This window comes from Varanus komodoensis, unplaced genomic scaffold (genome assembly GCF_004798865.1).
Source record: "Varanus komodoensis strain SLA01 unplaced genomic scaffold, ASM479886v1 scaffold69, whole genome shotgun sequence".
Lineage (NCBI taxonomy): Eukaryota > Metazoa > Chordata > Lepidosauria > Squamata > Varanidae > Varanus > Varanus komodoensis.
In genome coordinates, this window is record NW_025336334.1 from 1,606,725 (window position 1) to 1,620,717 (window position 13,993).

A 13,993-nucleotide genomic window follows, 5' to 3' on the forward strand; every position below is an offset into this window, starting at 1 on the left:
AAACATGTGGGCAAAGTAAGCTGAAGGGTCTTCCTTACTCAGCCATCTGCTTCCCTTACTATAAAGGAACTGGTGGGTGGAACAAAAGAATGCAATAGCTTCTCCCTACATGGATCATGGCCATTTGCATTCCATTCCATAACAGAATGGCATCATACCACAGGGTAGTGGTACTGAGCAGTTCCCATGCTCCTACAGGTGTGTGCAATCACATTGGTACCAATGGGATGCATCCAAACCAAGTTATTTGAACTTAAGTTTCAGGAGGAGCTAAATCATGGCTAACATGCCCCATTGACTTCAATTGGACCTAAGTTCAACTCGCTTCGTTTGGATCCAGTATATCTATCAGTTACTAGTTGTGCCAGTACTGCACAAAGTTAAGAAACCCCAGAATCTTCTAACTTCAATTTGCTGTTTGTTCTGCTTTGCATTACTGGGTCACAACATTTTGGTTTGGTGAGTTCTCATAGGCACAGCTGGAGAAAGGGGAGAATAGCCTGGAAAATTCCTTATCAGTAGGATTAGGGTTATTGCGAGGCACAACAAGATTTTTTACACACCAAGGCACAGTGGGAAGGGGCACTTTATCTTCCTCCTGCTTGTTAACTTGGTAGCTCAAGATGCCATTTATTAACACAAAAGCATAAAGTGATATCATTTTCTGATGAGGGAGTCAAACAGAGCACAAGCAGAATAATATTCAAAAATGCAGGGGGGAACAAGGGAAAAAACCCACATACCTCCCAATATGCCCAAGTGCACAAGCCCATAAGGAATCCAGATGAATAATTCATCCCATTTTATGGCCTTAATTCATTACAAAATTTAATGTAATGAAATTTACATTAAAGTAAATTTAATACACCAAATAAAGTTAAAACATAAAAAGCAGAAAGTGGAATACACCAAATAAAGTTAAAACATAAAAAGCAGAAAGTGGAATGAATTCAGCTTGCTGCTACAGTGCTTTGATGCTCATTACCCCATTAGATTTTAAGCATTTACATGTATTAATTAATTTATAATTGCATGAACCCTACCTGCTAAGGAAATGTTTCTTTTTATATTTAAGAGAAGAGCAAAATCTACGGCAAAGATAAGCAAGAGGGACTCCCATCATGATGCTGAGGGTCAGCTAAGGAAACTCAGCTGTTAACAGCTGAAGACCTGATATTGTTGAAAGATTTAGACATGCATATCTGTGGCTCCATGATGGGGACAGATCCTATGTATCTTTTCGATTTTAGAATCCTAGATAGTAGACAGCAGGAGGGTTTGAACCAGCAATTTCATCGATAATAAATTGCTCCTTAATTGCCAGAACATGCCTCCTCTCTTCAGAATCTGTATAAACGTCTTCCTGACTGAAATTCCTCTCAGTCTCAAATGGCTACAGTTTGACGTCGGGTGACATCACCGTGCCAAAGATGGCACTGCAACATTATCCTTTTCATTCATTAGCTGTGTGTGTGGGCACTATTTATTTGGGACTGCTCACATGACTAATCCTTAAATTATGAGGAAAACAGTGAAAAATGATAGTCAAGTAGGAGCATCTGGGGTAAACAACTTTGACAAATGACTGGTGGGAAGGCAAAATAGGCATAGGATGTAGGTCTCTTTGGGAGTCAGAAACCATACACCATCAAACCTGTGAGAAGCAGGAAATCAAAACATGCCAATATTTGGGACATCCCATGATGTAGATTAAGGGCATCAACACAGGACCATTTTTGTTTTCAGAAACTATTAGTTGGCATCTGGGAAATTTAGGATGGGCAATGAGATTACCCAGCTCATAACTGCATCTATCAGCATTGCCCATGTTTATTTCATTAACAGATTGTCTTCATTGAGAATTGGGTTTACAGCCACCACTGTTGGTTACAGAATCACATCTGAGGAAAGCGGCAAATTGCCCAAGAAGGTAATTCTGCTTTTGTGATAAGCTCACAAAGGCGTCCACTTAGCTTATGACAGAGTGATAGCTTATCCTTGTGGTAGCCTAGAAGCCTTTAATTTCAAAGCCTCACTGGAAAAGTTGAGAGGGCTTTCTGGTGAAGAAGCAAGCTAGTTCACACTTCTGTATTGATCACCTGATGACTGGGCCATTAACTATAACTTGAATGTGTGAACCACCATGGACAGACCAATTATCTCACTTTGCATTGCTTCCAATGTAGTGCTTTTCAATGTAGCAATGTAGTGCTTTTTCAACTACATTGAATGTGTGAATTTTCACACATTCAGCACCACTTGTCACATGTACAGCAAATATAAAGAAATCAATGTGATATGATGCATACTTATGCATGCAACAAATTGAAAGTTTCTGCAAATTAGCACAATCACCAAGAACCAAAAACTATTCCTTGGAACTTACACAGCAACAGCTGTGTGATGAATTGGAGCCTTGAGATCTACCCTTTCATGGCAATAGTCAATGCATCCTACAAAATAATGTTCTGTTATAGTACTGTAAATATGGCTTTCCAGCACTGGCTTTTCAGCTGTGTTCCATGGACACTTAGAGCTCTTTGGAAACTCACCAGGAGTTCCTCCTTGAAAAGAAACAGGCTGGTGGACAAGCAGCCCTAAAAACAGGTTTTCAGACACCATCGACTTTTCTTCCACTATCCATTCTCCTTGATACAAAATGCCTTCCACAAATGGGTGCCCTCCTGATGTGCTGGACTACAACTCCCATTATCTCCAGCCAGCATGGTCAATTTAACATGCATTGAGAAGACCAAAGGGATTAAGGGAGCAGAAGACACTGGAGTGAAATTAGCCCAGCCCAGCTTTAAAGCATCTCCTGTATGGAGAGAAGGATAAGCATAGCTCCCTGATCCAAGGCTATTACTGTGAATGCTTACCTGGAACACCTGAAGTATAAATCATACTTAAGGAAGCACAGTCAGTTTCTTCTAACAGTGAATAGAGACCCTTCCTATATTCTCATCTAATCCAGTGTAGAAAAATGTAATTACAAATGGAAAATAAGTCAGCAAATTGATAAAGCACATGATGTCAATCATAATAAACTGCAAGAATTCTTATTTCAACCGAGCTGGATGTGCATGGGAAAACATTCTGATGAAAAAAGATAGGCAGTGTATGTGTGAAACTTTCTCCAAAAGGCTTTCCCAAAACTTTGCTTTTTCACACTATATTGCAACAGTTTCCTCTCTTCTCCACTTCCAGTAGCTTTTGTGGAGTTGTGATGGGTGGGGAGGGGTGTTTAAAATAAAAGGAAGGATTATGTTCATTCTGGTCCAAATGATCAGGAATCATGGAGCCAACTGGATGATATCATGACAATGTGATGCAAATCTGAACTGCCAGAACCAAAGGAATGAGGACATTGCTTCCTGCCCTTGCTCTAAATGGAAGGGCATGTGCATTCCATTTTGCATCCCAGTCCCCAGAATGTCATTGAAACATGCCCATGCAAAAGTGGCATTCTCCTTCATGGAGCGACCCTTGTTGCAGCTCAACCTCAACTCAAATAACACTTTGCATTCTACATTCTTTTAGTTACCCTTGCAAAAGATTGTAAGATCTTGGTTTTCGGGTATGGGGAACACCATGCGCATCAAGTTTTCTACTGCACTGGCCCCATAAATTATTTGAGGATACCACATATTAGAATGTGCCCCATTCTCACTGAGTGTGCAACCTAGAATGCACATGAAATTTCCTTGGAGCTAATTGCTGCAAGAAAAAAAAGTAACAGGCCAGGAGCAAGATATCTTTTTAGGAAGTTTTCCGTCATTACTAATCTCACTGAGGAACCCCAGAACATACTTTAAAAACCACAACAATAAACGCAAGCAAATGCTATTATCCTCCTAGTTAAAGGGCCTGAAATGTCATGAGCTAGAGAAAAAGGATCGCTTCTCTTAGCCTCATCTGTTTTCACTCCAGTTCTACAAATCCCCTCCTGGAAATATTCCTGTGGGTCTCTCCTGCTCCCTTGCAGCACCTCTTCCGGCACTCTCTTCACATTACCCCCATCAGACCCTGAACTCCCTCCTCATTCCCCTTTTCAACATGTCTCAGTGTTATTCTCTCCCTACTCCTAGAAGGATGCTCTATTTTCTCCTATAGGAATGAGTGATACCTAATCACTTAGATATCCAAGAATACAATGGATTGTGATCTTCTTATAGGTGATCCTCCACTAAGGTTCCAACATGCTCTTACTTACATATTCTCATTCAGGATTTTGTTTCTTGGTCAATTAGGTATGACAGAGACGGAAAAACTGGAGTGGATATATTGTTACACCCTCACAGTTTCTCCAGGCAGTGAGAAGTTTCAGGCGCAGCAAGACATTCTAAGGCTTCTGGTTTCCTTTGGAGACTGCTGGAGGTATACTGCATTTTTTAATATGTGCTTCTACACTTACATGCTAAGTATATTAAGAAGAGGCAAACAGTGCAGCACTCTGATAAGGCAGGGATCTGCTATTTCATGCCAGATTTCCAGAGAGGGCCCCTCTTGTCCCCGAAGGCACATCCAGTTTTTCAGACAATCCTGTTGCATCATGAAACAGCTTTTACTGCTGCTGCACACAGAGAGACTTGTCCCAACCTTACCTTATACAGAATGATGACTTCCTAGAAATTCCAGAGGTGACCTTGCAAACATTGAAAAAGTATTGCCCTGGATTCTTAACATGCAATTTCCCTGACAAATCAGGTTGACCACTCAGTAAGTGCTTAGGCAAGAATGTGCCTAGGTAACCAGTGACTCAAATGCCCCCACCCTAGCAAAAGCAATAAGGGAGAGTTGCCATTGTGACATCAGCAAACAGGTCTTCTCCTTTGCCCTCTCCAGTAGTTGCATACTGGTAAATTTGGAGCATTTGTAGGGTGGTGGTGGCTTGGGCAGATTTCAAGACATTCCCTGATCAGCATAGCTATTATCCAGACAGACAATGGTGTTAGGGGAGGAAATGGAATGGAATTGGTTATTTTCTTACAAAAATATGTAATCAGTCCTTAAGATCAGCTTGAGTCTGAAGGATTGCAGGAACAGAAGAAGAGGGGAAATATTAGGGTTATGTGGGGCATGCTGAAGTCCTTTAGTGATTCATGAACCCTTACTAGGAATCTGTGAGGAATTCATCTGGGGATTCCCAGACTCTGGTCTACTTTGCAGTGGTTGTGAGTCTGAGTTCCTGCTAAGTGTTCCCCGTGTTTGCAGGGGCGCTTACCAGGAATTGAGCCCCACATACTGTGCAAGCTGTGCCCCTCTTCTGTGCCCAGTGCTGCTGTTGGCACCAAAGAAGGTTAGTTACCAGGAATAGCTCCTGGTGTGATGGCTCATAGTGCCCTCTTCTGTGCCCAGCTGCACCAGGCAGGGAAGGTGGCTGGTCACAGAGGGTTTTGATATCCCGCTGATGGCTGTCCCTAGGGAAGGTGGGGAGAGAAGTAAGCTTGCACAAGGAATGCTAAACTAGACCCACCTGTCTGAAGCAAGTGAATAAACCTTCTCCTGAAACTGAGTGCTGGCACTGAAAACAAGTTATGGGGCTAAGCTTTAGTGACCTCTGGTTCAACTTGCTTTGAAATTGGCTTCCATGAAAGTTATTCAAACTTGCTCCTAAAAGGTACTTCCAAAAACAAAAAAGGGACCTGGCAATAGAGGAGGGGAGCGGGAAGAAATAAACCAAGTCACAAGGTTTAAGACTGAAATGCAAAAAAGGAATCTTGAGGAGCAATCACACTCCAGGGATGCACAATCAAATGCACCTTGCTGTTTCAGTGGAAGTGATTGCAAATAATTAATATGCAAAGCATATACAAATTTAAAGCAGCAATTAGCTACACATAACATTTGCACTGTGTGGAAAATGGCAGCTCCTTCTCCTTTTGTGTCATTTCTGTTTTCATTTCAATGTATTTGTTTTATTTTGAGATACATATTTAAAGGCATTTCTTCTATCTGTTTCTGTGATGCAATACAATCTTGATTATATCCAGAGTAAATTGTGAAGTGGGGTGGGGAGAAAAGTATTATGGCTTATTTACTTACTTATGCATATATCCATCTCCGTTCCCTGTTAGGTTCATCTGCATAACAGTCTGAAACTCAGTCTCATTACAGCAGTACTTAAACACGGTGTTGTTATGGTGACAGCAAAAGATGTACGATTTATTGTCAGAAAGACGTGGGCAGTGAAATCCGAAATGGGAGCGGCCTTTGTAGTCTGTATATGGCTCACAGACTCGGAAATGTGCAGACAGTGCTGTAAGCAAAGAACAAATTTCATTGTAGCTAAGTTGCAACAGCAAAATAGGAAGGTTCATTTTTATATAGCACAACTGATGAGTGCAGACATATTGTCGCATATGAATTTATCCCAGTCACTTTCACATCAGCTCTGTTTGGAAGGAAACATCTATTATCCCCCATGCTACAAGTAGGGAAGTTCCTCGCCTTAGCTTTCTGGACTGACAGCAGTTGAAAGCTATTTTTTTCCTATTTACAGCTTGATCCTGCATAGCTCAGGTCAAAGGAAAGTCGCACTGAGTTTGGTGGAGCTTAGTCCCAAGTAGGTGGACATGGGATTTCACTTAAAAGCATTCATTTAAGAGAAGAAACAACTTGTGGTCATTACAAAAGAGCAAATCAGTTAAATGTTAAGAAAGAATCAAATTAAATTCCAAACTACTTGTTAAGTTGTTTGAAGTTCCACTGATTTTTAATATGAGATGTAACCTCCCACTTAATTTTCCCATTCAGATTGATGGGATGAAGCAGATGATTTAAGATGATGTATGCTCTTATAGTGCATAGTGGAAAGAAAGTTACTTGGCTTAAGCCATTTTGGCTGACAATGATTGTAAGTATTTACAGCTTGATTATTTTATTATGCAAAATGTATGCTACTGACATTCAACAGATCAAAACAGTCCTTAACTTATTTAGAACCTGAAGAAAAGTTCAACAGTTAAAATGAATAGCACTCACACTCACAAAAATAACCTTTTTTCCCCTTCTCTCTCTCTCTCCCCTTTTCCATATCTTTTCATCACTAGCATTATATTAATGGGTGACAAATGTTGTGAACTGCCCAGGGAGCTTAACCTATAAGTGGTATATAACAACAACAACAACATGGCTGAATGCATCACAGATGTGATCTCTTACAGTCTCCTTGCTTGTTTCTTTATGTTTGGAGTAGCTTGCATGAGGTTTGTCAACCCCAACCCCAACCAGGGCTTGTCTGAGGGTTAAACAGCCAATAATCCCACAATGCGCCATGGATTATGGAAGGATTGGCCACCTAAACTCCTGCTACCCAGGCTCAGATGACATAACCAACAGTGGCTTGAAAACACAACCTGCAGCTGCCATGGATGGCAGGGGTTGAAATAAACTTTGGGGCTACAGAGATCACATGAACCTGGACACTGGCTGAATGTTTGTCATAGTTTTAAGTCATATGGGAGCTCTGCTTGTTGTAAAGCTGTTTTCAAACCATTTAAAATAGATTGTACTAAGGGTGCCTTTTTCTTAGCCAAGCCACACTTCATTTGGGAGTCAGGTCTCTTGAAAGAGAGCAAACAGTTGAATAAGTCATTTCCAATTTTTCATACCTCTGGGCTACTAGGGTGGTATATAAATACAAATAATAAATAATAATAACTCTGTCAAAAGAATATTCTTTTTTCTACTGCTGTGATACTACAGATATAGAGCTTGAGATTTAGAGGTCTGAGCCCCAGTCCACAACCTTCTTCATACCACTGGGTGGTTCTGTGCTGGTGGTGCCAGCATGAGCCCCACACATGCAAAGGGCTGGAAGAAGGTGTACCTGCACTGTGATTGGCACAGCTATAGTTCTCTGCCACCAAAAGGGATAGAATCTTGCAGATCTCCTCCAGCCCTGTCCAGAAAGGTTCTCAGGAAAACCCAAAATCTGTACTAGAATGCACAGCACACAGTAGACTAGCAAACCTTGTAAATCACTTTGTAGGCAGCCTAGCCATCCTGGATGGTGACCTAGCAGAGGCAGATAAGCTATATGTCCCAACTTTTCCTACTCTCCCATAATCACAAGTGGCCTCAATTTGTATCCGAACTGAGGTACTCCAGGAGTGTGGGTTAAATACTCCCCTACCAATTTTTTTGGGAGGCTGAGTTTTTACTTCTCTATTTTTTTAACAAAACAGCAAAACAAAAATGTGAAACAACAAAAACATGTTGCTACTGTCAGACAGTAATAATCAGAGATACACTGAACTGGTATTGCAAGTATTACTAATAATATATATATATATACATACATATATGCTCTCTCTCTCTCACACACACACACACACACACACAAGTATTCAAGGTTCCTGTTCTACACCCTAACAGAGATTGAGGTAGGTTGACCAAATGTCAGAATGGGTGTTCAGACAAGATTGTCATCAGCAGTATATTCTCTCATTGGATGCCAATGTTGTGAGGTCTCCAGTCCATTGAGGGAGATAATCAGTCTTTCCATCACTGTAGTATGAATCACTTAGCTATCATGAAGGCTCATATAGTCTTCTTGTGGTAACCAGAGAATCGTTTCTGGGATGTGGGAATATCATTCAGTAGTACATTGAGATCTTTAAACAAGAATGATATATTTAGGACAAGGCCTAAACAACTCCTGTCCTGAAGGAGGCCACTACTGAGCATTTCCACATCATGTGCACTAATGATGCTTCTGCCATCCCACATCACCAACATTTATTACAGGGTGGTACCTATTTTCTGAATAGGTGTTGCAGAATTCAATATGCCCCAAAGAACAACTTTCTCTGTTCCGTTTTAATGCCAATCCTCCCTTCCAAAAATGACTTTGTTCCCATTTTTAACTCCTTCCCCCCTTGTGGAGGGCAGTGAACTTTCATGAAAACCTTCTCCTTCTGAAATGCCTTACCATCAATCCAAATCAAGACCCCAAATGCTTACAGGATAATAGGAAAATTAGGTGGCATATTTCCATTACATGTGCTTTCCTGAACATTTAACTGCTCCATAAACCTTCTGTTACTGTTGCTTGCCACTACAAATACTGTGGGTTGTAAAGTAACTGATCACAATCCAAGATGGGATGCCATGTCCAATGTGGTAGGCGACAAGTTTCTGCAGGTGCACCATAAAGCAGCAGCAGCACTGGGAACTCAACCAATGGTAAGAAAGTGGGAGTTGACTGGCTTTGAGTGGACTCCTCTGCAAGCATGCATTTATGATCACTACTTTTGAACTTTTTTAGACTTGTCTCCATATCAGCACAAGCTGTCTGTTCCTGCACTTCCATACGGTCACAGGCATGATTGGGGCACTAATCTAAGGCATTAGGAAGGAGAAATCTAACAAAATTTCTGTACCACCTATGATGCCACACAGGAATCTCCATTCAAAGAAAGCAGTAGCTCATTCTTCTGTTGGTAGAAATGCTGTTCCCACAAATCAAACAGGAATCAATGAGGAGAGGAACATTCAATGTGTCCTGCCTGATTAGGGGTGGGTCTGCCTCCCTGGGGATCTTGCAGCTTTTCCTAAATCTTTGCATTCTCATCCAAGTATTTTATGCCTCCATGTGTGCCCAATCCACAGTCTGAGAATCACAAAAATACAATAAATCAGAGGCAGATAATACTGGCCTGATTTACACATAACCAGTGCATATGGGTTGTTGAATTCTATGTTGTTGTGATGTGTAAACACAGCCACGGTACTAAACAATAGTTTGCAAACAACAAACGACCAAAAACAAGGACCCACGGTTTACTGGTAGATTGAAAATTCTGGGTTGTTAAGATTATGGGTTTTCATTATGTGTGAACCAGCTGCTTGACATGCAAGTGCAGCAGTACTATACAGGGAGAAAACTGGCAAAGGAGCAGGGAAACCAACCACACAGGGACTGAAAATACCACAGTTTGTTCAGTTGTCTGCCAGAAACTACCATGGTGGGATAACAAACCATAAGTTAGCATTAACTAGGCCGTTATATGATGTGTTTTTAAGTGGTTATAAGTGTTAATTCAATGCCAATCTAGCAAAGGATATCTCTTTGTGATCTCTGTGCTAAGATGCATTTGAATGCAAATTAGCAACCTCAGCATGATGCTTATTTGGGCCCTTCTCAACTTAAAATGGGCACCTCTTGCTGAAAGCAAGTATGTGCATGTCCACCTGTGGTACCTAGTCATGTACAACAGGCCTAACTACAGTAGAGCTGCTCTGAGGCTAGTCAGTTCTTGACCTTGTATTCTAAAACCAATTACTTCCTTTACTCAAGTCAGGCTGAATGATATTTTAAAAAGCAACAGCAAAGCCATGCAGTATCTTTGGGTACAATCCTACGGACTCCCAACATAGTCCGGGTGGGGGAGCACGGAATTATTTGGAGCACCATCTCTGACTCCTCCAATGCCAGAGTTGCTACTTCAAAGGCTGAGCCCCAACACACTCCCCTTGTGGCAAGTGCAGAAAAAGCTCTGACGGTTGCCCCTCTGGACAGAACTGGGCCTTGCTGGGCAGAAAGGAGCATGCCAAGGGGCAGGGACTGGAGAAGGCTCAGGTTGGTGGCATTTCCTAGTGGTGCTCCAGCCTCCTTCCTCCCCCTCTTCAGCACTTCATCTAGACAGCTGAAAACAGATATCCAGATGAAAACTCAATATATGGTAAGGCAGAGATTGCTTCTGCTGCACTTCACTCCATAAACAGTGGTAGGTTGGCTCACAAACTTAATCCATTCCACAACTCTGGTTGTGACCCAAATTGGTTGTGACCCAAGTCAAATTTCCCTATAACATTCCATGTAAAGAAGGTTAATCCATTCTGGAACTATTTTTTTTAATCAGAAAAATTTGAAACAAAGTGACAAAGAGCAACAAAGTAACAACGTCCTATACAGTACAGTGGAGAACACTAACCTAGTTGCGGGGAGGGAGGTTATTGTTTTGAGGGAGAATCCCCCTGCATAAAGACACTGGGGAGATCTCTTTCAGGGATTTCCTCTCTTCCTTGTCTCTTAGCTGCAGGGTCAATTTTGGTGAAAAATCTGTCTATAGTCACTTGTTTTTTCCTGCGCTGCATAACCCTCCGGAAATGAAAGACCACGTTATCGTTCATCAGATTCAACACTCTGTTTGTTACAGTTATGTTGGGGTGGTGCTTCTCAAAGAAATCCTGGGACTCATTCAATTTTTTTCATAATGGATTGTATCACATCACTGCTAACCTCCTCCCTGTCTTCCTCTTCCTCAGTGGAATCCTCCTCAGCAAGTGCCTTCTGCTGCTCACTCTGGAGTTCAGCAAGTTCTTCTGTCGTCAGCTCCTCTATGTCTTCCCTGCACGAATGCAACTGTGATCATGGCCACCTCCCCACTCGGGGTGGGGGTGGGGAGATGGCTGCGATCGTGCTGGTTGGTGGGGGGGGAGATGGCTGAGATTGCGCCCATCTTTCCTGCAGGAGCGCGCCTGTGATCATGTATGTCTTCCCTGCACGAACGCAACAGCGCGATCATGGCCATCTCCCCACTCAGGGTGGTGGGGTGGGGTGGGGAGATGGCCGTGATCTTGGTTGCCACCCAATGCAGAGTTCGCGACCCAAGTCAAGATTTTCATGAAATTTTTGTTTGTGATCCAATTTGGTTGTGAACCATGGCATTCATGAGCCGAGGCACCACTCTACTGGATTCAGCAAGCCATTGAGTTTGGAAGCTTCCGTGCATCTGCAGTGGAGGGCATTGGATTGCCTTAAAGACAAATAAGTATTGAGGCATGAGTTTTTGCAGGAAAGAGCCTATAATAGCCTTCATCAAAGATGGCCTCAGCTTCATTAAATGCACCTGATGGTGTCTGTGCTTACCTGAGCAAGCTCATGCCCCAACATATCAGGAAGTGCCCTGTCTTGTCCTGTCTTTGATGAAAAAAGGTAAAATGAAACCATGCTTCTAAATTTTTTACAGAATTAAAATACTGATTAAAAAGCAAGGCTTACCTGCTGGCAAGAGCAAGGAGAACACGACCATCAGCGTATTTAAGGACTGTAGACCACAACTTGTCATCGTTTTGTTTTCATTGATCCGTCTGAGAATTACCTGCTTAACAAGATGAAATTTCAGAGTGAAAGTAATTTGATATGTCCATTAATATATTTAACTATGCAGATATTTAAAAAATGGGATTCCTTGAAATCTTAGGGTGATGCTTTAGGACATGAACTTATGCCTGTCAGGTGTGCACACATAATGCTGTAATGCTACCGGTCACGCAGACCTGCAGTCGACATCTGCTTGGACGAGGCATTTTCTTCACCAAAACATGCCACCAAGTAATACTGCAAACTGTGTTGGGGGAGCAGCAATATAGCTGGCTGGCAGCGAGGTGTCAATGACAGCATTGCTTGCTGAGCAGCTAATTAGATATGTTTATTTACTCAGCTGATATACTAAAAGCCTCGGTGCAGGCTACACTGCTGTTTGTAGCTGTGTTTTCAATTCCCAATTGTTGGCACAGTCAGTTTCTAGGTTACAGTATTCCACAGTCTAGGGAACTAAAGTCAAAGCATTTTGAGCTGGAACCACCTTGGTAAAAAGATGCTTTTTCTCAGCAACCCTTGCCCAACCTGGTGGCCTCCAGATGTTTTGGTCTACTAGTCTATCAGCCACAGCCAGTATGGCTAATGATCAGGAGAATGGTTATCAAAAACATCTAGAGGGCACTAGGTTGGGGAAGGCTGCTGTAATCCTTTCCCACTAAGCAGCAACAGTTGCAAGGAGCAGATGCTGCACAGTGCACCAAAATCCACTATGCAAATTAGTCTGCTCATGGTTGGGGAACTGTAATAAGGCAGCCTTGCCTATGCCCCTTTCCCCTGCCCCACATGAGCTTCTCCTTCTTTTAGCTTTTGTTCTTCTTCCCTTTCCAGAGTTTAGATTCCACAGCAGTTTCACTTTCCTCTTGATCATTTTCTCTTTCTTCAGGTAACCTCAGCAAGTCTAAACATTAAGTTCCTCCCAGATTTAAAAATGTTGGTCTGACCCATTGAAATTTACACTATTTTTCCAGCCCTCATTATAGCAGATGAGATTTTTTAAAAAATAAGTGTAAGAAGTGAAGTGTGAAAGCAGGCATTTAGTAATTATAAATTAAGGGGAGAATGCTTCCTTTATTCATGCTCCTTCCTTAAAAATGAATCCAAAGCATAATTTAAATTTCTGATCCTTCATCCAAACACTAGATTTTAAGATGGTCAGGACAGGAGTCCACTTTATTTTTGCTTCTGCCATGAAGCATCATTAGCTATTGCCAAGTGCCATCAAGTTATCTCCAATTTATGGCAAACCTATGAATGAAGGTCTTCCAAAATACCCTGTCAGTGACAGCCCTACACAGCTCCTGTAAACTCAAGGCTGTGGCTTCCTTTATAGATTCAATCCATCTCAGATTTGGTCTTCCCTTTCATCTTTTGCCTTTAACTTTCTCAAACATGATTATCTTGTCCAGTGAGTCTTGCCACCTCATGATGTATTCAAAGTATATAATGTACATTTTGTCACTTTTGCTTTCAGGGAAAGAGCTGCCTTGCCTTAATATAGGACTTACTCGTTCATCTTTCTGCTGGTCCACGAAGCTGCCCTCTGGCACCATCATGTCTTTCCTGCATGCTTTCACATCCATACATAATAACTGAGAATATAGTTGTACAAATGATCTTAGCCTTGGTCTTCAGTGAAACATTCTTACACTTGATGTTCTTTTCTAGGTTTTTTATTTTTATTTTTACTGCTGCCCTTCCAAGTCTGTCATCTTCTAATTTCTTGGTTGTAGTCTCTTTTTAAATCAACAACTGAACCAAAGTATGTCAATTCTTTCACAATTTCAATTTCTTCATTGTTCACAGTGAAGTTCTGTAAATCTGCTGTACCCACAATTTTGGTTTAATATTCAGCTGCAGTCCTACTTTTCCATTTTCTACTTT

The 13,993-nt window shown here is 41.7% G+C and overlaps 1 protein-coding gene across 1 annotated transcript in view; it reads right to left on the bottom strand.

Annotated features, from left to right (window-relative positions):
- The window catches only part of SHISAL1 (shisa like 1), a 58,922-nt gene extending 46,845 nt beyond the window's left edge, over positions 1 to 12,077 (bottom strand). Inside the window, exons 1-2 of the mRNA XM_044450883.1 lie at positions 12,011 to 12,077; positions 6,046 to 6,259 (exon numbers count right to left, since the gene is read on the bottom strand). Of these exons, the coding sequence (XP_044306818.1) occupies positions 6,046 to 6,259; positions 12,011 to 12,077 (281 nt within the window). The remainder of the gene's footprint in view (positions 1 to 6,045; positions 6,260 to 12,010) is intronic.
- Between the last annotated feature and the right edge of the window lie 1,916 nt (positions 12,078 to 13,993).